Here is a 26,664-nt window from a genome sequence, read left to right on the forward strand (position 1 = left end):
TACATACTCCACAGTTGTTGTGGCCCCATGTATTTTACGTGTAAATACATACTCCACAGTTGTTGTGGCCCCATGTATTCTACACAAACTTGACTTAACATTAAAAATACATACTCCACAGTTGTTGTGGCCCCATGTATTCTACACAAACTTGACTTAATATGAAAAATACATACTCCACAGTTGTTGTGGTCCCATGTATTTTACGCATCACAATTGTAGTTAAATACATACTCCACAGTTGTTGTGGCCCCATGTATTCTACACATCATAATGTACTCAAGATGAAATGTGACTGGAATATGAAAGGACTGAAATCCTGACATAACATAACGTGACTTGAACATAACTTAGAATACATGACCAACTTGAGATAGAAACATTCCGTAACATGGCATAACATATAATAGACAACATATTTAACATGACATATTTGCAACAGTGAATATTACATGACTTGACTTACATGTAATAGATGACATACTTAGCATGACGTACTTGTAATGTACAGTAATACATAACAGAATATATTATGTAACAGATAAAAATTGATGACAGAATAAATTCTGTATAATAGACAATTACATGATAACTTGACATGGCATGACACATATGATAACATACATACATACACTGTAGTTCTTTTACTTAGCATACATACACAGTAGACTGCTAGTAAGTTAAAAGCTAACTTACCTCGATCTCCGCGTTTCTTATAAAACTTCAAGTGCGATCACGAGGAACTGTAATTAGTGATTCTAAAAGTTAGAACTAAATCACTAATAATTTAAAATATGGAAAATACTAATTTAAAGAGTAAAATTTTCATTTTACTCTCTACATGTGGGAAAATGACCGTTTTACCCATAAGGATTTTGTATACTAATTCCAAAAGTTTCCAAAATTTACATTCCTCATGTAAATTTTGTTCTAAACTTAAATATCAACTCAGAAAAATTTAAAACAAAACACAACTATGGAAAACACACTATGGCCGAAACATCCATAGGCCATTTCCCTTGATTTTTGTTGCAATTCCTTCCAACTTCAAAACTCATGCTTAAACCAAAATTTTACAACAAACATCTTCCAATTCTAAGTTCAAAACCATACTTAAAACATCCATTTAGAAAAAGCTAATAATTAACACCAAACTTTTTTGTAAAAAGATTCAAGCACTTGAATCACAAGTTTTGACCTTAAATCAAAACATCTCCAAGAATTTCAAAAATCAAATCTTACTTCTAACATATTAATAATATCATCCTAACATCAACCATGCTTTAAATCATCGAACTAAAGTCACCAAAATCACAAGATAACATTTGGAGTTTTTGGTTTTACACTTAGTCCAAAAAACATAAACTTTTTCCTCAACTAGTTTTGATAAATCTCTTGATCTATGACTTATAATTATATGATCTTCAAACCAAACCATCACATGGTTTAAAAAGATGTCCTAAAACATATATAAACTTCTAATTCAAGATCACATGGTTAGAAATTAACCAAAACATAAATTTAGCCAAGAATATCCACACTTTGGCTTATTTGAATATCTCTTTGCATAAAATTTTATATCTTTGAAACTAACATCAAATATCTTCAAAATAATAATATAACATGTATATAAGATACTTAGTATCCTCCAATAAAATTATTAAAGTCATTAGAATAGGTTTAGACCACCAAAGAGTTAAACTTTCTCAAAACAGAAACTGTTTTTCTTCTTCCAGTTTCTAAGTTTCTAAATCTAAGAAAATCTTTCATCAAAACCTTTAATCATGCAAAAATCCTCAACCAATAGTCATATATACATGTTAACAATACTCCATAAAAATTTCGGACCAATATCTATCCATTAGCTTGGTCAAAAACTCCAAACTATAACATACTCTCCAGATTCACGCCCAGAATGACCTTTCTATGGTTAAAAATACTTTTGACCGACCAAATGATCATGTAATGATACGAAAAATACATCTACGGAAACTAGACTCAAAGAGGAACAACTTATATGAAGGAGACTTTATGATAAAACACTTACAAAAGCTTCGAAATGGGTGTGAAAAAGAACTCCTAAAAGCTGTCTGAGAGAGAGTGTTTGGTATTCTTTCAATGGAAAGCATAAATGAAGATAATTTCGTGGGGAGAGGTGGCTGGAGATACTTGTGGATAAGATATGGAAGAGATGAGGCTGGAGTGAGAGTTAAGTGTAGGACTCTCTTACCCAAAGTGAGAGTTAAGTGTAGGACTCTCTTACCGGAGTGAGAGTGGAGTGTAGGACTCTCTTACCTAATAATATCTACAAAAATCAACTCAAAATATTTTTACCCAATAATATCCAGGAAATTAGCTTAAAATATTTTCTAAATGTAGAGTAGACTTGGAAGAGTAAGGTGGTTAAAATCTTTCCATGTGTATTTTAAATCTATGTTCTTAAGATATTTTCCAAATGTGTATTTTGCTTAGGTGTCATGATCTCACACCTTGATTTCCTTCACAATTCCATCTAATGGTTTCTCTTTGTGCTAAGTATCTAATACTATTCATTATGTGTGGTTAAGATCTTGCCAAGTATCCAAATAAAATTCCGCTAACCTAATTTGAACATTTCACACTGTGATTTTGAAAACACCGCGTTTAGTACGTTTACCGAGATTACTATTCACTCCAAAAATAAACGTAATAAACTTAGTACTGAAAAATCCTAAATATTCAATTAAGCCTAGTGGTGTAGACTATAATGTATTCTGACACTTCTAACTATCTCAAATAATTAAAATCGCATTTCTGGCACCATAGTGAGTGATAACACTAACTATGTTGACAGGCTAAAACCTATGCGATTAGTCGATTCGTGTAAACTTACAGAATTTTCACGAGGTTCTTAAGGTCAAAAGAAATTCCACAATTGAATTTCTAGCGGGTTGTTACAGGAGTAATGTTATATATAGTTATGGAGTGTGTAAATATTATACAATCACTTTGAAAAATAATGAGATTTACGATTAAAAAGTTAATTTTTTTTTTCATGTGGATTTTATATTAATTTATTTTTTTAAAAAAGACTACATGATACTTATACAACTACAATTATAAATATCATTTCTATTAATATGGTACTTTACGACAACACGCGACTACCTCTTAATTATCCGTCTTATCCTCACAAAGCAAATGACATTATTTTTTTTTTTTTTTTTTTATCTCGAAGAAACACGCTATCTGTGGTTATTTAATCGTTATTCTACATATTTTATGGACGCGAAGGCACTAAAGTTGAGGCAATTTCATGGACTACTTTATAACTTTATATAAAATGAAAGGTGCTTTCATTAAATAAAATTTCCTTTTAATGAAGAAGCATGATTGGATTACAATGTTACTCTCCAACTTATATTTTGTCATCCTTATTCACATGGATTGATTTTTGGTTACGCAATAGAGATAATTTGAAATGTAATGAGATGAGATATTTTGTTAAAAGTTGAATAAAATATAATTATAATATAATTTTTTTAATATTAATTTTATTTTGATGTTTAAAATAGTTGAATTATTTATAATATTTTATGTGAAAATTTTAAAATAATTATAATAATTATATGAGATAAAATAATTTAGTTAACTAAATCAGCCCGTATTTTTAAAATAGTATATTAATCCATTAAACAACAATCACTTAACATAACATGTACTGTTGAGATAAGATATTATAAAATGAAAAAAAATACTTTAAGAATAAAAAAAATTACATAAAAGTAATCCCATAAAATAATGCGACTTGATTTTATTTAAATTATAAAATTATTTTTATTATAAAATAAATCTAACAGATCAGATAAAATCACGTTAATTTATATAATTATTTTTTATAGATGTGGCAATATTCTAAAATAAATAACATTATGTCTTTCTTTTATTACTTTTATCTTATTTACCATCATTCTTTTGACAAAATTTGTTTTTTTTTTAATATTTTATTTATCAAATTCGATCCCCTTCTCCACCACCTCAGATTGGTGCCACGACAACATAAATACCTCCTTTCCCTATTAGTTCCTTTGACCATTAATACAAGACAATCATCATCTAGATGCCTCAAAAATAGTGGCTTCCCTAGTGGATAGTTTCTAATGGGATCCCATCAAAGGAAGAATCTGGATTTTTAAATATTGGTTACAGATATCTAGGAAAAGACCGACCACTCAATTATTTATTGGAAATATTTTAATCTTAAAAAAATTATATAAAAATAAAATTTTAAATTAATATATTAGATTATAAAATAAATTTAATAAATAACATAAAATTATATCAATTTATAAATTTATTTTTATATAATCTCTATATAAAAATAACAGTTATTAAAAAAAAAATCAAATATCTTTGTGCCATGCCACCAAAATCTCGTGCCACCTGGATATTTATCCCCAATCACACAAAATAAAAAGGAAAACAAACGGAAAGAAAGCAAGATGCGAGAAAAACAAAAAAAAAAAAAAAAGTGTTGCAAAGTACAAAGAATTGAAGTGAATGGCCTATCAATCATTAAATGCAGGCCCAACCGCTCAACTACCTCACTTATACCAGCACAACAATAGTAAAATTACAGACAAAAAAATAGATTACACACTCCCTAAGATTTACTCAGACAAACTATTTGCTGCTGCAGCCTGCTGCATCGTTGGAAGAGTAGAGACCTTAACTTTTCAGTAAAAATGGCAAGGAGAACCAAAAAAATGGTTATGGCGAATACCTTTCTTCCACCAAAAGTCAGTCAATGCAAAAACTTTACCACTTTCTTTTGAGAATTTCCAGGCCTTTTGTTTCTCTTCCTTAAGTAGCACGGCGGCACGCGGCTGAGCCTAGAAGTTCAAAAAGTTGGACAAGAATTCCAGTGAAGAAGGAGATGGAGAAATCAAAGGAGCCGAGAGCAACCCCGATGGGCTTGGCGCGAAGAATCCATTACGCCAAAACGGGCTCATCAGCTCGTGGAACGGAGGGAATCCCTGCGACTCACTTGTGGGTGAGAAGAAACCGTCCGGAATAGGAGGCAAAGTCATCGGCGCCGGCGATAATATCCCCGGATGAGCTTGACCCAGCTCTACTACCCCCTCTCCGTCCACTATAGGGTCTTCACCCATCGCTGCGGCTTTGTCTCTGTTTCTCTCCGGCGGGCTGGTCTTCTCGATGGAGGCGATCCTAGCCGCGGGCGAGAGATCTCCCACCCTAGACGAAGACGAAGACGGGCCCGTGAGACGCTGGACGATGGACATGAAGTCAGAGACGGTGGCGTGGATGACCTTGGGAGAGACGGCGTAGATAATCACAGGCTGCAGCGGCTGTTGTTCGGGGCGGAAGGGATTGAGCGGCGGTTTGGGTTGTGGGTGTGGGGGAGGCTTCTTGATCTTGTGGGAGTCTTTGCTGACCCTGAGAGGAGGAGGGCGGGGGCCCTGGAGCTGAAGCTCTTTCTTGGGAGTTTCCGGCGAATATCTTGGGTCCGGCGGGTTCATCCTCTCGAGAGGCAATTCGACTGGATCGTGTCGATGGAACTAAAAAGGGGAGAGGGTGAGGTTTTTCAAAATAGAAGATTGGGGAAGTGGAAGAGGTAGAGAGAGGGAAGGGAAAGGTAAAGAGGAAAGTTGGAACTTGCTGGCTAGCTAATGAATATTCAACCTTTCAAGCAGCGTGGACAAATCTAGGCAATTTCATTGACTTAAAAAACAACCCAAAAAGAATGTCTATTTCTTCGTTTTTGTTTTGTTTTGTTTTGCTTTTTTTCTTTTTCTTTTTTTCCTTCTTTTTCTTCTATTTTTATTTTTAAATTTTTATGTGTGTACTTTTAAAAGATTATTTTCCTCTTTTGTTTTTTTTTTTACTTTTAAAAATCAGTTATTTTCCTCAGGTAATTTTATTTGTTTGAATTGAAATCTCTAATTAGTTGTCTTAACTTAATGATTAAATTGTAATAAATGACTTCTCAACTTTGTTTAAATTCACATCCTCGAGGAAGAGAATCTAGGGTGAAAACCGACCGTTGTCATTACAATTTCAATTCAAAATTGACGCCAAACTACTGGATTTTTCACATGTTTAGAACCAGCTAAACTAACCGATTAAGGGGAGCAAATTAGCAGTTTTGGTGTCAGCGTAATTTCAATCGATTCTTTGATTTTTCATTAGTGGTGCTATGAAGGAAGAGGGGAGCAACGGGCTATGGGGTTGCGGGTGAAAGAGATGAGAGATTCTAAAGAAAGAAGAGGGAGGAGAGGAGGCGAGCTTACTAAACCCTAAATCGAAATGACATTGTTTGGCTTAATTAAACCAAACCACAAAATTTTATATAATTATTTTTATAAACGTCAACTCTAAAATGACACCATTATATATGATATAATATATATATATATATAATCGCCTGGTTTTATCTGGGTTGAATCTAGGTTCAAATCAAGGTTCAACTTGGGCCTGAAGCGATTGACGTTAGTTTTTACATTTTTTCATTATCAACAAATTGGTTCTCTGTCAATTTCGACTAATTTTTTACTTTGATGGTCAGTTTGAATCGGTGATGGCTGGTGTGGTCGATTTTTGTATATCATAGATATATAAAATAAAATTTATTTATTATAATATTTAAATAAGATTAAGAATAATATGACATGCTGTCGTAGAATGTGTAAATATTGTATAATCATTTAAAAAAAAAAAAGTCTATTATTAAAAAATAATATTTTTTCTTATAAATTTTATATTTATTTAATTTTTTTAAAATAAATTATACAATACTTACATATTTGTAATTATTATTTCTAAATTACATAAACCCGTCCTACCATGCAAAGTGTATTGTTGTCGGAATATCGAGGCTGGGACCTACCTCACGTAAATCCATTAGTATGGCAACCAATAAGTTGGTTGAACTACATTTGTGGGACCGCTTACAAACTACTAACAACTGCATTCATTCCATAAAGGTAACCGACAGTAACCTAAAATAAAGATCCCCGTCTTCCTCAACTTGCGGAAAACTGAAGTTGCCTTATATCTTTTAGAGTAGTCATTGTTATGATAATATGTTTATGATTATGAGTACATTAAGCAGGCGATGGCATCATCCCTGCCGCCTCTTAACTCTTAATTCATAATTAGAGAATAAGAAAACTTTTCATCCACTGTCCACCTCCCACTAAGTGAGATTATTTTAAGAAAATTTATTTATACAAGAGTTAGAACCTGCAAATTTATTAATACAAGAGTTAGAACGTGGAAGCTTTGCATAAGCTTCTAAACAAAATGGGATCCATACCTAAAAACAAAACAAAAAAACAAATCACATTGAACCCAATTTCTTTTTGAACAAATAAATATGTATAGAAAATTATATTTGCAGTTATAGAATGCGTAAGCGCCGTCACACATTTTGAAAAAATAAGTAAATATAATATTCACATGAAAAAAATTAATTTTTTAATAATGAATCCAAATCTTTTTTAAATAGTAATGGCACTTACATAAATTCATAATTGTATCTTATATTATTTATTTGATGTAATATGTTAGATTGTAAAGTTATATTTTATTATAAAATAAATTTAACAAATAATATAAAAATATGTCAATTTATAAGTTTATTTATTGAATTTTTTGTAACTGTATTTTAAATTAATTTTGAGTAGTCAGATGATTTTAGATGATCTGTAAATATTGAATAATAGTAAAATTGTAATAAAATAATAATAATAAAATATTAAATAATAATAAAAAATATGTATAAAATATATATATATATATTAAATAATAATGAAGTGAACTTCCCTAACACAGTCTATGAGGTGCCAAGGAACTTTAGGCGCAAGTTCACCTCGATTTACGTCGTTTAAACAGATCTCTAGGACTAAAGACAGTCTTCGGGGCCCTTTGGGCATTACTTTGGATTTCGGCTTTTGGGATCCGACTTTTTACTTTGCTTGGGCTTGGGCCTGGGCCGATTGAACAACACCCCATTTCCACGATCGAATCAGTTGGTTCAAGGAATTATTCTAGACCAGCAGCTATAAGAGTTTGTGGTTCCAAGGGCCCATTAATGGATTTTGAACAGTAAATATACCGTTTATGTCAATAGTAAATGTACTGTTCAAATTAGGGGTCTGCGTGCATATATTGGGTCAATATTGGCATGGCCCAAGTCAAAGCTCAAGGCCCACTATTCTTAAAGGATAACTACTCAAAGAAGTCATGTTGTTTAATACAGACCTAGCCACCTGGCTTATTAGAAGGAATGAATCATCGGCCTATGAATATTTATGATGTGGTGATTAGATAATTATGATACATCAATATAAGTCCCTTAATGGCTAAGCATCGCATAAAATTAATCTGTTTATGGCATTTATCCAATGAACCTCTCCACCTATATATATGAATAAGAGGTAATTCTCCAAAGGTCTGATTTCATATTCTTGAGTTGTTATCTATCACTTGTTACTAACTTAAGTATTAAAGTTGTTACAAGTACATAGTGCCACCCTCACAGTGAGTTGCAAGTTGATGATCACATTCAGTGGTAGGACATGTCAAGGGTTGATGTTCAAAAGATTATCTAGCAAAATTTAAAAAAAAAAAAAATGCATTAGAAAGTAGAAATCTCAAGGAATAATGTTGTTGTTGTTGTTGTTGTTCATCTTAAACTATGTCATCCTGACCCATATTTATTAACATGACACATTTGATAGAGGAAGCTAATTGAAATATTGTAGGTATTTTTTAATTTGAAAAATTAAAAACGAAAAAATAAATACATAGAAAATTGTTGATAATGGGCTGGTTCTCCTATGGCTGGGCATTAACCAGTCTTGAATTGAAGCTGGTTATTAACTCAATTCAATTCATGAATCCTTCAACTCATTCACCCTTAAGTGCAGATCATGAGCTAATCTGTTCATTCACAGATTTTAGTGGCAAACTGCAAAAGGGTATGCCAAGTTGTATTGTTATACAAAAATAGCTAAAAGATAACTACATATAGAAGAAGCAAAATGCCCGAAATTCGTATGAGTCTATGCAGACAAGCATTAAGGACGTAGTGGAAAGTCCAGCAATTCGATCCGAGTACTGACAACTCCCACTAGAGCATACAATTTAGGTAAAGGATCTGTCAGAACTAGCATACGGTTGTAGCACAGCCTATGGTGGAGAAGAGAATATCCCATCTCCATAAAGAAAAGAACAGTAAGGAGATGAATGTATCACTATCACTGAGAGTCCTTTGGTGAATAGCATGCGGATATCAGCATGACATCCTGTTGTTTCTAATTGTAACACAGGGAATTAGGAAATTTGCAAGGTAAAAAGCCATGCATGGCTTTACAATATTCACCAAATGGTCGAGGCAAACAGATCGTCTTTCCTTAGAATATTGCGTGATTAGATATGTATGAGCAGCCACTATGAGATCAAATCCCACAAATACATGGCTATGGTGAATGAATCAATCTCAACTATCACATTTCACTTTACTTAACATGCCTCATGATCTGGTCGGCAACTCTTGTTGGAATGTTTTCCATCACCTCTGCTATTTTGATTTTACCATACTTGAAAACCTAAGGTGCAAATTAATAGACCTTTGCCAAGAAGCCACTTCAACAAATCTCGCTTCTATCTGTTAAAGAAAATTAGGAGGGGTTGTCCTGATTCCTCCCTCTTCCCCCCCTTCTCCTCCATACCCATCTCCCTCTTGTTCAACTGTCTATGGATTTTTCACTTCTTTTTCATTTTCTCGATCCAAGTCGGAAAACCCTCAATCTGCCCACCTTTCAAGCATTTGCAAACCACACGCACCACATCATAACAGCCTCCAGTACTCCTCACCGATCTTCAAGAAGAGAGCAGAAGACAAAAGTGCCGTCATTGGACCAATTTATGTGGCTCTCATTAATCCATGCATGAGTTCTACACATGGCCCTAAAATGTAATATTGTCGACTTCATTGGCCTTATATCTTCAAAACGTATGTTCTCCAGGTGCCTTCTCCGATTGAAAAACATTAAGGTAATAGAAGTGAAAACCCCCCAATGAATATGGCAAAAGAATTGCTTGCAGTGCCCCTTTATTAGTTACAGCCTCCCAAGTACAATTGATCTGCAGTCCACTTATTAGAGGATAACAATCTACCCCTCTTTGTTGTCAAAATGATGACAGACAAAGCAAAAGCAGACACAAATAAATCAATCACACAAAATAAAATTAACATAGTTCGTTAACATGTTTACATATATAGAGCTATAGAGGATTTTATTGTACTAAGAAATCACAAAATAAACTTTGGAGTAAAATCTCATTATTCAAAACACTCAAGACGCATATATTATTCATTAAGTATATATTTATAATGTCACATGACATAAACCTAATTTTTATTTTTTTGAATTATTCACTCAAGTGAAGTGTCGAGCACATTTCAAGCAAAATCTTTGTCAGGCATTAGTTTGAGCGACTTGTTAAGCGAATTCTCTGTCTGAGCTTTGCTAGAGTGACCTATTGCACAAACATTGAGCAAACTTTCTATTGGCACTTCCTCTTATCACAAGTGGTGCCAAAATTTTTTTTCCGGAAGCAACGACCTTAACCAAAACTAATATGGCCAAGCCTTCTTGAAAATCTGTCAAAAAACCATAACACATCATTATCGGGTTGTATAATCAAATCAGACCAACACACCAATGAACCAAGCTCCACAAACCCAACACTAATCACTTTATTACCATGGCAATTCTTCGATCTTCAGACTACTTTTTTGTCGAAACCTATCATGATAAGGTCGAATTTCTAAAGTCCCATTTGGATTTGAAAAATAATTCATTTTATCTTATTTCATCATTATAACTTTTTTAAATTTTTACATAAAATATAATAAATAATATAACTTTTTAAAATTTCAAAACATAAATAATATTATAACAATATTTTATTCAACATTTATCTTTCATCTCATCTGAATTCAAACAACCCTCGGTCAATTTTCATGTTTTATTTTTTCATTTCAAGCATTGCATGAGATTTTTACTCAAATTCAATGCAAACTGGCATTAAAAATAAATAGATCTTTGCTTGCTTGCAATCCAAAAGAATGCATTATTTTACTTATGATCAATATGGAAGGGACAAGCAGAACATTCTATGGGCATCGGCACGCGGTATGTCGACACTATCTGTATCGTAATAAAAAATTGAAACTAAAAGAAAAAGTATAAGTTGCATCCAACGTACGTCCTGATTTGACTTCCTGGAAATTCAATGATGGTTGAATACGACCAGTTCCACTAACCAAAACCAACGCCAAATGAACAAAGTCTCGTAAAATTCTTCGTTTCACTTCCAAGATGAAAGTGCCCATGTATAATTAGAAGAAAATCACTCTTTTCATGCCATAAAGCTATACATGCATAGCTAGGGTTTTGTTTGAGTGTATATATATTTTTTCAAACAATTATTAAATATGAAATAAATTTGATCTAACCAATTTTATATAAGTAAGTAATCTCAAATATTTTATGAATAATAGTGAAAAATAATAATAATAACAATAAAAAATAATAATAAAATAATAAATAATAGTACACTAATAATATACCTCAATTGCCATTTTAAATCATAAAAGAATGCCTTTTTCTAATGTGACTTTAAAGCGTGAATAGTGTATTTTTCTTTATTTTTATATTCGGATTAAAGTAAAATTGTACCATAGTACCATGTCATTACACAAATATTGGTATAGTAACTTTTAATTATATGGATAATAAAATCTAGATGTCGAAATATAATGAAATTAGAAAGGCATCTAAAATTATTTCTCTAATTTCCTATTTATGCAGTATGAGGATTCTCTTGTAAACCTTAAGATGTAAATGAGAGTTAAACCCATATAAAAATCATATAAAACTTATTATAATGCTAACGAAAGATATTAAATACTATTATTTTACATACAAAAATGATCAAAATATCTAAAATAATTTATATCTTTTACTAATCTAAATCCATTTAAGGATCGGATCAAGGTTTTAATTGTGAGAGATCTAAAATCATTTAAGATCTAAAATAAGCAATAAATTCGAGGGTTTGAAGTAGGAGAGAGATAGATCCATACAGTTAGTCATACAATATTTCTTATTGTCTGTATAAATATTTTGAGTAACATTAAATTGACAATAAATATTGTACAATCTTATTCAAATAAGAAAAATATTATACCAAATTCTCAATTATACAGGCACAACTCTTTTTACAAATATTAATATATATAGCTATATTTTAAAATGAAAATATTTATATAAAATAATGTTAATATAAAATATTGTAAAAATAATTATATATCTATCATTTTTCTTATTTAAGTTTGTAATAAGAAGATACTGTTAGAAATTAATTAAACTCTCTAATCCAACGTTATTGCACATCGATCATGAGTAGTCAATGGAGGTCCGAGTCAGTCCTACTGGATTAGATTTTGTAAAGACTAGGCCCAGGCAGGATAGATTTCCAGCCCTTGGATATCATCATGTCACCGAACATTAACCTGAATCTTTCAAGTGGCTTCTGGAACTGAACCGACGGCCTTTTGGTGCGAAGATTGTCAATTTTACAGTACATAAATAAGTATATTATCCATTAATATACCATGCCATAATTTTACACCCTCTCATACTTATATCATTAATCTTATTTACCATGCCGATGTATGCACGTATATCAGACTACTTAGCTCCATTCATGACCTCATCTGTCCACATATAGCTGTTATTCCCACCGCCATAGCACAGTCTGCCATATATAGAAGGCCCCCCAAGGACCCAATAAACCATGTTCTCCATCCCCAAACTCATACTTATCTAGCTTGTTTACTACTCCCAATATAAATAAAAGCTTAGGATCCATTTCTAGAGACGAGTGTGGGAGAGAGATGAGTAGCTTCGAAGATGAAAGACTGGTTCAGATGGTAGAGGAGTTTATAGAATCAGAATCGCCATCACCCATTATCTTTTCTGCTTCCTCGAAGTGTCGTCCTCTAAACCATCGCACCCAGTATCTCGCTTTACACGTATGTATTTTGACCCACATACATGATGCTTCCAGGGTTCCAGCCCAAGAAGTTTATAATCTGTTATTTTGAATATGATCTTTTGGTCTTGCTTTCGGTTTTCTTTTGTGTGCGTGTATAAGTTATGGAGAGAGTGTGTGATTTTGTTATTTTGTCTGGTTTCAGGAGATTCTTGGGAGTGGGACAAAAGCCGAGGTTGAGATCCTTGAGAGTGTGTTGAGGCATATGAGAAGCAAAAGAGATGCTGATAAAACCAGCAGTCTGAAAAAGTGGCTTGTCATGAGGCTCAAAAGGGATGGTTATAAGGCTTCACTTTGTCAGACTTCTTGGATCACTTCCTTGGGATGCCCTGCTGGTGGGTCTCTTTTCAAATTTATTATTATTTACCTCAAATTCCATACTTCCCGTCCCCTCCAAGTCTGATCCATCCACTTTTTTATCACAAGAATTTAAGGCATTTTTTTTTTAATCACAAGAACTTAAATGCCTATACATATCTTCCAATTTCCTTATTATGCTGTAGGGGAAATCCCTAAGTTGCGAGCATGAGTTAAAACTCTTCACTTCTTTTTTTTTTTTTTCGGTTTTAACAGGTGATTATGAATACATCGATATCAGAATGGAAGATGATGAGAGTGGTAATTCAAAGAAGTTTTTTGTGGACGTGGATTTCAAGTCACAGTTTGAGCTAGCAAGGCCTACAACAACATACAAGGAGCTAACAGAAACACTCCCACAGATCTTTGTTGGGACTGAGGACAAGCTTAACAATATAATCTCTCTTCTATGCTCAGCTGCTAAACAGTCCCTTAGAGAGAGGGGCCTCCACATCCCCCCATGGAGGACTACCACTTACATGCAGTCCAAATGGCTTTCTGGCTGCACTCACAAAGTCTCTGCAGACAAGAGAAAAGCAAAAGGTGTTAGTGTTACAGATGAGTATAGCAACTGGACACCCTCGCCTCCAAGGGCCAAACCTAATAGGCAGAGAAATTTGGGTGGCGGTTCGGCCTTGTCTAGTCAGTTTTCTGGGATGAGCATAAATTGTTGCTGAAATTTTGATTGCCGAGTTCTAATATTGGCAGAGAGGCTGCCCAATTTTGTTCCCTTCTTATTTTCTGGTATTTCTGTCGATGTATTTGGTTATTTAGGTCCTTTTTTGTACCGAGGCGAGGGATGTACCCATCGCAATTCTGCCATATATTTTTCCTTATTTTATTTTATTTTATTTTTTCCTGTTATTTCCTTATTGTTTAACTTTAGGTATGTTAACGTGCACTACGTGCATGTGCTTCTCTCTATGACTCTTATTACCTTAAAAATCTTATATTCTTAGATATAAAACAAATGTTGAAGCTGTATGGAGACGGAATATGATAATGTGCACCATTGTGGCCATGTCTGCATCTAATAAACGTGTAATCCTCCTATAAATAGTTTTGCCATTTGAAGAATTTGATATATTTCACCAAAACTCATATACATGTACTTAGAACTCGTTTGATCTGCCTCCTGGGAAGTCTATATTGGGCTGCAAACAGGTATAGAGATTAGGACTTGGAAGATTGTTGTTGCAGGATACAGAGGTCTCGTTATTAGTCATGATTCACATGAGCAGTGTGGTATTTGACTATGGAGATACCCTGATTCTTGAGACGTCTCACCTGTGTCAAATCTGACTGCAGATTGATGCAGAAAAATATATCTCAATGAAGATCTTTTATATATATATATATATATATGCAATCTCTGAAGTTTTTATTTTGGGAGCTACTAGAGACACAAAGGGATCCTACACACTGATGTGGCAAACTAGCAGTGTATCACGTCGATTTCTCTCTCTCTCTCTCTCTCTCTCTCTCTCTCTCTCTCTCTCTCTCTCTCCCCCACCGGCCACCACGCTCAAAACAGAGATCATGCGGCAAAGCAGGGCATGACGAAGCTGTGGATTGACGGAGACGAGCGTGTGACAACGGATCACGGTGATGTAGCGACACTATCGCCGTTTGAGGAGCTGAGCACGAGAGAGAGAGAGAGAGAGAGAGAGAGAGAGAGAGAGAGAGAGAGAGAGAGAGAGAGAGAGAGAGAGAAGGGCACGACAAAGTTGTGGAGCATGCGACAATGAGCATTCGACAACGAAACCGCCCGGCCATGACGAAGATGGTCCTCGACTGCCTAGTTGCCTGGCCACAGGATGCTGCACGGGCGCAACAATGGCCATCAACTCCTCGGCCCAGTCATGCCGAGGCACAACAAGAGTGTGCAACAGTGGCCATCAACTCCTCGGCCTAGTCACACCGAGGCACAACAGGAGTGCCAATGGCCACCATGTGATCTGTCAGCATTTTTTGTTCCCAGAGTGATGCCTCTGAGCACCTTGGCACAAGACGTGGGAGATAGGGCACGGGGGGAGGGGGAGAAAAAAAATTGGGGGGAGAGAAAGGAAGGGGAAAAAAAAATAAGGGAAGACATGGCACATTTCCAATATGTGGGATCCCTTTATGTCTATAATATTTTTCTTTTATTTTCTTAGACGTGGTTACTGTCTCTCCTAATATAGATATGCATCCAATCTTCTTTCATTGGAAAGATTCATTGACATTTTTTTACTGTCCACCTTTTCTTATTTTTTTCCTTGATAGATCGTCAACAAGCATGCAGATTTGGCTAGTTATTCTACTTGAGATAGATCAGATTTTGTTATGGGTATATACTTCTTGAGAAATAATCAAACAATGCTATTTACAGTTATGTATTGTATAGTCATATATTGTGCTAGTGCTGTGTACTTCTTTTGAAAATAAATATAATCCACCATTAAATATGCAACACATAAAAAAAAAAACTAATTTTCATTTTGACAAAATTTATGCATGGATCATGCGTGCATGGGCTTTCTTATCCGTGGTGGTGCATCCATAGTTAGGTGGTGATAGTCAAGTTTTTGACAAAATAATAATAGGGAAATGGTGTCATTATACCTATATATATATATATTACAGATTTTCTTCCTGCAGGATGATTACCCCAAAGAATAATGGGCATCACGAGTCAAACTTTACTGGGATCACTAAAATTATATAATGATAAATTCTATTTGATGTCAAGAAAGTTGATGAGGCTTGTCTCATCCTTTTGAAAAAACCCTACGTGCCTCCTTCCCCACTCTCTCTCTCTCTCTCAAAAAATTAAGGATTCTATATCGGATTTTCGTTGGAGGGGAAGGACGTCTGAGCTTCTTCCTCCCTCTCCTTCATTCAATGCTCCCATTCACCCACTTTGTATATGAAGATTTTTTTTTTTATTTAGTTTTATTTTACTTTCTTCAAGGTAGAAAAAGATAGATCACAACTTTATGACAACTCTTGAGAGACACGCATGGCATAATCAAATTAGCAGGTCGAAAACCGTTTGGAGGAAAGTGGTAGTTTTGTAAAAATCACCGTGCATGGTTCTTAAGTGCCGCCCACATCTACATGTGGTCCTCACGTGCCACCTCTTTTGGTAGCTCTTTTTAAAACATGTGCTTGACCACCCGATTTACCATCACCAGACTTTTCAGATTTGAATTTTATGGCTGAAAGAGACAAGTGTATTGTTTTCGTGAGCAATCATTAATTCTGAAATTTACTAGAGTTGGTCCAAACAGTAATCCGTCATTTTTCATATTTATCTTACTACTTTTTTTTTTGTTTCCTTATTGTTAATTTAAAAAAAAAAGTTTGTCTCTCAGATGTTTGTCTGTAAAAATTGAGTCATCTCTTTTTATGAAGGGTGAGGTTGAGTCTCTATTTAGACAAAGAGTGTTGTCTATTGGACGTTTGTCTGTAGAGAATATTAGCAATAATGAAGACCAGACCAGTCACAAATGGAAATAGTCTATTGGTGTAGCTCTAAATGCATTATTTTAGTTTATGATGTCATGTTTGATATGAAAGACATTCCAGAATGTATCTGGTCATAGATGTAAGTTTTTTTTATAAATAAATCATGACATTTTTCTTTAAAAAAAATTATTATGTACTAATATCATATTGTCTTATATAGAGTTCTTTTAAAAAAATAAAAAAAATTAAGAGTTGATGCATAATGGCATATCAACATGATTGGATAAAAGTCGAATGAAAATATATTATTAAATATGTTTCTAAAATATAAATATTAGAGTAGAAGGAAACTCTACACATTTCATGAATTGCACGAGGTATATGTTAACAACGAGATAACATAGAAACATGCAATATAATAAAAACTGACCACTTTTATTTTAATTGCTTATTACTAGGAGCGGCATCAAATTTATATATAGAAAAATGATATTTATAGTGAATTAGTCATTATCATTAGAAAAACTTTGTACTTGCATTTAATATACAGTTTCAACTCAAAGGGTGGTAATTCAACAATATTTTAAGTTGTCAAGAGTCTAATAGTTTGATGGCATATGACTCAGTCTTTTAAATGAAAAATCTGAGTTCGAAACCCTCTCTATATAAAAAATAAAAAAATAAAAAAATAAAAAAAAATTCTTTCAAGTTGTTTTCAAATAATTTGGCATGTACTAGGTTTAAACTCAAGCCCGAATATTGGTTTACCATTGGTATTAGCCACATAATGATTTATTGAATTCTCTAGTAGGACTGACTTAACTCAACTTGAGAAAGCATCTGCAGCTTCTCATCATCTAGGTTTCTCTTGTCCAATTTGGAGTAGGTAAGCTGCTACTATGTGTTGTCGTCTAGGTCCTCTTACTCATTTTAGTTATAATATATATATATATTTATATATTTATAGTGAAGACATTAATATCATATTCTTTTGAAATCTTAAAGGCGTTACTCTTTACATTTTTCACCAACCCATTATTTGATCTACCACTCCCTATCTTTGATTATTTAAACCAACACATCTTTTGAGGCTTCTGTAAATTATTTGTTTCCAATTTCATATATCATCTTCCACTGATTTCTTCCTCTCCTGTGGAGCTTCTGAGGTGGGGTCTCAAATTTGAAAAAACACTTATGATAAGAGATCACGTATAGGTGATGTAGTATTCATGATCACGTTGATCATCATGTATCGCAAAATATATTATTAACATTATTTACTAAATATCAATTTTGAGTAATATTATGTATAGTTATGAAATATATAAATACCGTGTATTCGTTTTGAAAAAAAGTAAATTTTACTATTAAAAAATTAATTTTCTTTTCATGTGTCTCATATTTATTTATTGTTTTTAAAATGATAATACGAAACTTGCACACTCACGATTGTAAATATTATTTCTCATTAATTTTTAACTCTATAATATATATATGTAGGATGAGAATATATGCATTCATTTTTTAAACAATTTAATAATTATTTATCTACAATTTGAGGGGTCATAAATAATAATTAAAAAAAAAAAAAAACTCAACATGACTGTTTTCTGTTTTCAAGGTTCGTAGATTAGTTGTGTGATCCAAGAATCCTTATATGCTTTATGTTTCAAGCATATCCAAAACCTGACGTCGGCCCACATGCATAAAAAATTAGATGAGAACATATGAAAAGACAACTTATATAGTAGCAGGTCAGACTGAAAAAAACCAGAGGGATTTGGAAAACAATTGGCGCAAAACAGTGGCTTAGTTATGGTGAGATAAAAATTTTAAATTTTAGATAAAATATTATTATTATTTTATGATTTAAAAAAATTAAAAAAATTAAATTATTTATTATATTTTATATGAAGATTTAATAAAATTATAATGATAAGATAAAAATTTTAAATTTGAGATGAAAATTTTTATTTATCAAACTTAACGTGTCTACTGCTGCAGTTAACAACAGAACTAGATTTTATTCGTCCAGCTGGATGCTATGTGGCATGTATGAATGATGCATACAACAAAGAGGCCCTATTTGGAAGGATATTGTTATCGACACCCAAAAAAACAAAAAAATGTGGATGGGTGTTGATGTATTTCGAAACGTTAGATGTAATTATGAGTTAGGTAAGTGATGTCTATTATTTTTTTTTTTGAAGAAGAATGAAATTTATTCTTACAATATCAATTTTTTTATGTAAATTTTATATTTATTTATATTTTTTAAAGAAAATATTTTAGTTACAAAAAAATTACATAAAAATAAATTAATAAATTGATGTGATTTGATGTAATATGTTATATTGTAAAATTATTTTTTATTATAAAGTATGTTTAACAAATTCTTTGAAGCCGTATTAATTTGAGTGTTTATTTTATATAATCTTCTTGTGTTTTTATGTATGTAGCAGTTCTCTTTTTTTAAAGGATAGTAATAAGGTTATTACTATTTTACTACCCATTAACTACTTACAATATATTTAAAGTTTTTTATTTTTTTATCATTTTCTTTTAAGTATTTTTTTAACATCTTTAATCATTAAAAAAATTAAAAAATATATATAATTTTATTAATAATCACTTCTTTAACTATCAAATAAAATTAAAAATTAAAAAAATCAAATAAAAATAATAATAAATATGTAATAAAAAAGTGGCAACCTATCGTTATCAAAATGGGTGAGCAATGCTTATATATTACATAACTGTCTATATCTTTCTCATTTATTTATTATTATCGTTAAAACACTTGTCTTCTACGTTTGGCACGATCCCTAGTCAAACATAAAGATTAGAGATCATTGGACATTGTAAACGTACGGTTTCTTCTCTCTCTTAATCATTCAAATAAAAAAGATGGTTTCATCAAACATGAATTCACCTTCACTCTCACCCAATTTGTTATTACCACATGGGAAATTATATGGCTTTAAATGTAACAATATATGGTGACAGTAACTGCCATTGATCATAACTAGAGCTATTGGGCCTTCTCGACCCATTCGTTTGCATTCAGCCCGATATTAATTGAGCAGACGAATTTATAACATTGCAACTTCTTCCATTGCCAGTGTCTAATTTGTAATGAAATAACACGGGGCCGACGGGTGGGGTAATGACTGCTATTGATCATAACTATAGGTACTGGCTGGGTCCATGTGCCCAACCTCCCTGGCCCATCCATTTGTACACTTTCGATAATAAGGATTCTTTTTTCTTTTGTTTTTTTCATCGATAATAAGGATTCGTTTGACAACATAATTATTATAAAATATTTTTATATCTTTCAAATATAAAATATTTTTAATTTTATGTATTGAATTTTTCCATCCAATCATTACCTAATCAATATAATTTTTTCAAAATTTTAAATAAAATATAAAAAATAATACTACTTTTTCAACTTTCAAAATAAAAATTATATTCAAATAATTTTTTAACTTATAATATTTTTCTTCAATTTTTTCTCTCTTATTTTTTAAAACCTAATAAAACATCTTAATTAAAAGTATTTTACTATTATTTACAGATATATCAAGATAGTCTAAGTATTTAAATAGATCCTAAATGACTACTATAGATCATAGCTAGAGTCATCAGGTGGGCTTGTATACCAGGCCTGCTTGGTCTATCTGTTAGCACTAAGAAAAATACTACAGCTACAAAAATATTTTATAAAAATATATTTATAAATTGACATAACTTCATATAATATATTAAATTTAGTTTACGATCAAAGTTGTTTTACAATCTAAAGTACAATATCAAGTTATATAAATTTATTTTATAAAATTTTTTTATAGCTAAACCAATCTTAAATTAAAAGGCAAGCGGGATGAAAATATAACAACATAGAGTGGAAATGATTGCAATGAGTCATCTCTAGAACCACTAGGTGGGCCTTTGTACCCGGTTTATCCGACCCATCCGTTTGTATCGGCCTGATATTATTAGGCAGAGAATGGATACATTAATTTAAAATGAGAAATACTAAATGTATTTAATAAAAATTTATAAAAAATTTATTTTTTCATTGATACAAAGAAAATCATAAGATCTGAAAACAAAAATATAAATAAAACTGTAAGTTGTACTCATTTTAAATTAAAAGGTGGACAAAGGGCGGGTAGAGTAGTCGGTCGGTAGTATATATAGAAAAGGGAAATGCTAAGATGCCCCTTCCCCGTGTCCTCTCAAAGTGACTGCTAGTCACAATTTTTTTTTTATAATTTTTTTTACTTAGTGATTAAAAAAGTGATTTTAAGTGTATTGATATTTTTTTTATATTTTTTAAAAATATTTAAATATATTAAAAAAATCTGAAAAAAAAAAAAAAAAAAACCGCTGTGCGGTCAAAAGGAGCGGTGCACTCTGGGCGGCAGAGTAGCACCGTCCTATACAAAAAAGAAAAAACTTATTCTTCTTCTTCTTCTTATTCTTCGTCAGTACTCAAGCTCGATGATATGGTGAGATTTCCTAGTTAATTAACCAAATGTTAACTAAACAACTTTGCCTTTCAGCTCGATCTTTCTATCTATTGGTCAAAGGCACGTCACACGTCAGGATGGCCCTGTTCATTGCATGACCAATTAGCCGCTGCCCTTTCGGTTGCTTTGCTTCTAATACAATATGGAAACGACCTCGCGTCTCTCTCTCTCTCTCTCTCTCTCTCTCTCTCTCTATCTATATATATATATGTATTGCCTTTAATTTCTCCAGATTTTTTTGGCGATACTGTAAGGTTTATACTTGTTGGCATCCTGATCATCAACAGTAGGACCAAATACACCAAGAAGTGGGTGTCCATTTTGGCATGCAAGTTCAGTACTAATTGATCAGTCATTATTTGATAAACCCTTGTTTCAGTTATCTTCTTATTGGGGCTTTGAGGAGTGTGGTGGCAGGCATGGTTGTTGAAAGGGACGTTAAACCTATATCACTTTTGATAATTAGTGTTCCTTCTGCATTAAGAAAATTGAAACTATAATGAAAGCACATAAACTAATAGAATCATCAATCAATCGTCTTTAATTGGGCTGTGAATTAGGTGCTCATGAATTCTTGAAATAGCAGCATCTGCTTCTTCATTAAGATCAACAACAGAAAACAAAAGAAAGGGACAATACGAACTACCTACGGCTTACCTTGAAAATAGAACATTCGATTCATAACGTAGAAACAAAGAGACTGGTTTTTCAAGGGAAGGAAATGTGAACGTGTGTGCATTCATGTGTGCTCTCTCTCTCTCTCTCTATCTCTCATATTCAGAGGCAGATAAAAAATAACTAGTTTACTGTCCAAAACATCTGCTGATCAATATCCTTGAAGAGTTTCTGTAAAAGATGTTTTCTTTGTTTAAGGGTACCCATCAATGATGCCAACATGAGGTCTAAATTGTGACGTTGAGTACAAGTTCTACTTCATTTCTTGGCACTACAAAAGCATTGATATTTACTGATCTGTCAGAAAATTAAAGAAATATTGGATTAAAGAAAATAACATTGTAGTACCAAATCCAATCCACAAGTATTTGTCATAATTAATATGAGCAGCAAGAGAGACAGATCTTTGTGCCTAAAGGATCTTGTCATTTCTTTTATATAAAATGATGCACTCCATCTATGGCAATATGCTAGACTGACTTCAGTGAAAATAGTGGATCTTTATCTCAAGGGAACTTGCAAAACAAAGTGAAGACCTTGAATTCCCTCCGTCCAAACAGGGCTTAAGTACGTAACAAAAGAATACAGGGGGAAAATATACTTAGCATTCCATTTGACTACCTTTTTTGACAACCATGAAGAAATATCGAGCAAAAAAAACTGAGAAGGAAAAAAGACATGGAAAAAGTAGCTGAGAAACAACAAATATAAATTTAAGAAAACCAAAATTCTAGAATGGATGGAAAATTCAATTGGTCGTTAGTCTGTCTATATTGCTCTGCTGCCTTGCTACGCTCTCAACATCCCTCAACTATCATCTTATTCTGCAAAGTTCCTAATACGGTCCGGTATACATGCTCTCTCTCTCTCTCTCTCTCTCTCTCTCTCTCTCTCTCTCTCTCTCTCTCTCTCTCTCTCTCTCAAATGCATTCTGACTCTTTGTTCCATAAATTGATTCATAGCTCTGATATCTGAATGGAAGGATTTGGTTTCTGGGTTTCTTGGTCTCCAGTATGATCGCTGTTTGTATGCTATTATGAACAAACTAGTGTTAACAAGCAACTCCTTGTAAAACCATTAACCATTTCTTGATTTATCATTTTTTGAAGTTCAAAGTTTTCTTCCAATTATTCGTGCACAGATGTTGCAATGTTCTTTTTGCAATAGATCAGTATGAGAGGAGCAAAGGGTGCTTCCGGTAGTGCTTTTGAGGCTCGACATCGTTTATCTGCATCAGTGTAAGTCTTTTATTTGCTTGAAATATGCATTATTTACATTGATATAAGAAAGTTGGCTACTGTAAGCATGGAACTTCCAGTTTTATGTCATTATTTTCTACTTAGATCACTTCGTTAGGTTCGTGAATACGAGTTCGATTGAATGATTACAGAAACCTTGATGTGGCCTATGCAGGGCACTATGTACAAGTACAATCGCATTATAACCTTGGAAACATTTTTCTTTCTTTGTATCCAAGTACTCTCTTGTCTCCTTTGAAGATTAGGTTCCAAATCTTAGGCTGGGAATGTATCTGAAAAGTTGTGTAATAACAGATGAACTGTCATCACATCTCATTTCAAGAATCTTAAAATTAGCCAGAAACAGGACATTTGTGATTTCTTCCAGAAAGTAACATTTTGCAGAAATGATACATTAGATGATGAGCACAAACGTAGTACATATAATACAAGCAACACATATCTACTAGAAGCATTCAACAAATAAAGTTTGCTTTTCTTGATGCACTTTTTCATCAAAATATTTTTTTTTTCATTCTTCTCTATGAACTAATCTTTTCGTTTTGCTTACTAGTTTTGTAATTAAATTTCTAACTTGGAACAGTGAAGAAGTTTATAAGAGAAGATTTCAAAAAAGCAAAGCTAAGCCTTTCCATATATCCATTCAAGATAGAAATTCAAGATGCAAGTTTGCTCTGCTTAAGCTTGCGCTCATAATTATCGTATCTGGAACACTTGCAACATTCCTATACTCTCCAAAGGCTTACAATAGCAATCAACTACCAAATTCTGGCTCTGGGTATGTAATGTTCTACTCCTGAATGTGCTGTTACTGATATCTGAAGTTTTGCTGAGTGACAATTTTTCCAGTTCTTTTCCCCCTGGCAAAGGACAAGACTAATAAACAGCTTTTTTCAAACGCAATAGTTGTGTAGAGTAGAATACATTCCGTTTAATAACTCCACTCCATTCAAATACAACCTGTGTAGCATATAGAGTGGAGTTATTCACTGAGTATAGCAAAAAATTAGTAATGCAAGCCGAGTTTTGTTGACAGGTGGATATGGGGCGGTCCAGATCCTCGTTATCTATCAAATCTAGACATTGATTGGGATGACATCACGACAGTTCTTGAGAAGGTGTCTGAGACTAGTGAAAATTGGGGAATTGGTCTTTTGAACTTCAATGAGCGTGAAATCAATCATTGGAAGCAGCTCATTCCTGATGCCAAAAGCGTTGATCTCCACCTGGACCATGCAGCAAAAAATGTGACATGGGATTCCTTATACCCAGAGTGGATAGACGAGGAAGAAGAATCTGAAGCTCCAATTTGTCCATCTCTACCAAAGCTTAGACCCCCCGGAATACGACTCGATCTTATAGCTGTTAAGCTTCCATGTCGGAACGAGGGGAATTGGTCCAGAGATGTGGCTCGTTTGCATTTGCAGCTTGCAGCTGCTGATCTAGCAGCCTCTTTCAAAGGCTTGTATCCTGTGCATTTGCTCTTTATTACCAAGTGCTTCCCACAACCAAGTCTGTTTTCTTGCAAGGAACTTGTTTCACGTGAAGGGAATTCATGGTTATACAAACCAGACTTAAATGCGCTAAGACAAAAAGCTCAGCTCCCAGTTGGCTCTTGCGAACTTGCACTTCCTTTCAGGGGCAGTGGTAAGTGCTAATCTAATAGTATTAATTTTTTTCTTAACGATGTTACGAAAGCAAATTTATTAATTAACACTTAGAAATACAGATCTGGTTTACTCAAAAAACATGCACCGAGAAGCATATGCAACGATTCTGCATTCAGCTGACGTTTATGTTTGTGGAGCCATTGCTGCTGCCCAGAGCATCCGCATGTCCGGCTCCACAAGAGACCTTGTTATCCTTGTGGACGAGACAATCAGTGCATACCACAGAAGTGGACTTGAAGCTGCAGGCTGGAAGATTAAGACAATCCAGAGGATCAGGAACCCAAAAGCTGAGAAAGATGCCTATAACGAATGGAATTACAGCAAGTTCAGGTTATGGCAGTTAACAGATTATGACAAGATCATATTCATCGATGCTGATTTGCTTATGCTCAGAAACATCGATTTCTTATTTGGGATGCCAGAAATATCTGCAACGGGGAACAATGGCACACTTTTTAACTCTGGTGTAATGGTAGTTGAGCCTTCAAATTGCACTTTCCAGCTTTTGATGGATCACATTAACGAGATTGAGTCCTATAATGGGGGGGACCAAGGATACTTAAACGAGATCTTCACATGGTGGCATAGGATTCCAAGACACATGAATTTCTTGAAGAATTTCTGGGTTGGTGACGAGGAAGAAGTTAAGCAAATGAAAACTAGGCTCTTTGGCGCTGAGCCTCCAATTATCTATGTTCTTCACTATCTGGGGGTGAAGCCATGGATGTGCTTCCGTGACTACGATTGTAATTGGAATGTTGATAGATTACAAGAGTTCGCAAGTGATGTCGCTCACCAAAAATGGTGGACAGTGCATGATGCAATGCCAGTTCTGTTACAGCAGTTTTGTCTGTTGAGATCGACGCAAAAGGCACAGCTAGAATGGGACCGTAGGCAAGCCAAGAAAGCAAACTACACGGATGGGCATTGGAGGATTAAAGTAAGGGATCAACGTGTAAAGAAATGCATAGACAATTATTGCAACTGGAAGAACATGTTGAGGCACTGGGGCGACGCAAATTAGACCCATCGACGAGTCTTTTTCTTTTACTCGAAGGCCACCTGCAATTTCCTCACCTTTTTTCTTAACGTCTTTTTGAAGGAAAATTCTATACACTATATTACCATCTTATTTTCTTTCCATTAGGTATGATATGACACATTTATCATCATTGAATGATCATTTATTGCATGTTTCTTTTTCATTCAGTCACATTTTACTTAATAGGATAAAAATAAGATGTGAGTATGGTGTATAGCATTACTATTGTATAAATTGACAATTATGATTTTTTTTAATGGTTATTGATACGATATAACATGTCGGATGTGTCAATAAATAGGCTTACAAATTATTTTTTCTTTCATGGGTAAAAGTGCTATCGACCTATTTCTTTACTCTGGTACTGTAGACATAATCGCCTTTCATAGTTCATACTATTGATTTATTTGCATTTCATACGAATGATGACTCATTTTCTTTTCCATTTATAGGCAATCCATGTTGAGTTTACACATCATAAGAGAAGCAGATTTTTATGAGGAAAATTCTGTGACCAAAAGGACTGCGTTTCTATTAGAAAAATG

At 33.4% G+C, this 26,664-nt stretch overlaps 3 protein-coding genes across 3 annotated transcripts; 2 read left to right on the forward strand and 1 right to left on the reverse strand.

Moving 5' to 3' along the window:
- Positions 1-4,530: 4,530 nt before the first annotated feature.
- LOC122306728 (protein MKS1-like) lies at positions 4,531-5,697 on the reverse strand. The gene has a single exon (XM_043119233.1). The coding sequence runs from the start codon at positions 5,517-5,519 to the stop codon at positions 4,872-4,874; it is 648 nt and encodes a 215-aa protein (XP_042975167.1). The 5' UTR covers positions 5,520-5,697; the 3' UTR covers positions 4,531-4,871.
- Positions 5,698-12,841: 7,144 nt separating this feature from the next.
- Positions 12,842-14,409, forward strand: LOC122307043. The gene is made up of 3 exons (XM_043119650.1): positions 12,842-13,108; positions 13,274-13,463; positions 13,702-14,409. The coding sequence occupies exons 1-3, from the start codon at positions 12,971-12,973 to the stop codon at positions 14,160-14,162; spliced, it is 789 nt and encodes a 262-aa protein (XP_042975584.1). The 5' UTR covers positions 12,842-12,970; the 3' UTR covers positions 14,163-14,409.
- Positions 14,410-23,031: 8,622 nt separating this feature from the next.
- On the forward strand, positions 23,032-26,249 carry LOC122308150 (UDP-glucuronate:xylan alpha-glucuronosyltransferase 1-like). Its single transcript, XM_043121339.1, has 4 exons — positions 23,032-23,386; positions 23,991-24,185; positions 24,444-25,054; positions 25,137-26,249. The coding sequence occupies exons 1-4, from the start codon at positions 23,322-23,324 to the stop codon at positions 26,099-26,101; spliced, it is 1,836 nt and encodes a 611-aa protein (XP_042977273.1). The 5' UTR covers positions 23,032-23,321; the 3' UTR covers positions 26,102-26,249.
- The last annotated feature ends 415 nt before the right edge of the window (positions 26,250-26,664 follow it).

This window comes from Carya illinoinensis, chromosome 4 (genome assembly GCF_018687715.1).
Source record: "Carya illinoinensis cultivar Pawnee chromosome 4, C.illinoinensisPawnee_v1, whole genome shotgun sequence".
Classification (NCBI taxonomy): domain Eukaryota; kingdom Viridiplantae; phylum Streptophyta; class Magnoliopsida; order Fagales; family Juglandaceae; genus Carya; species Carya illinoinensis.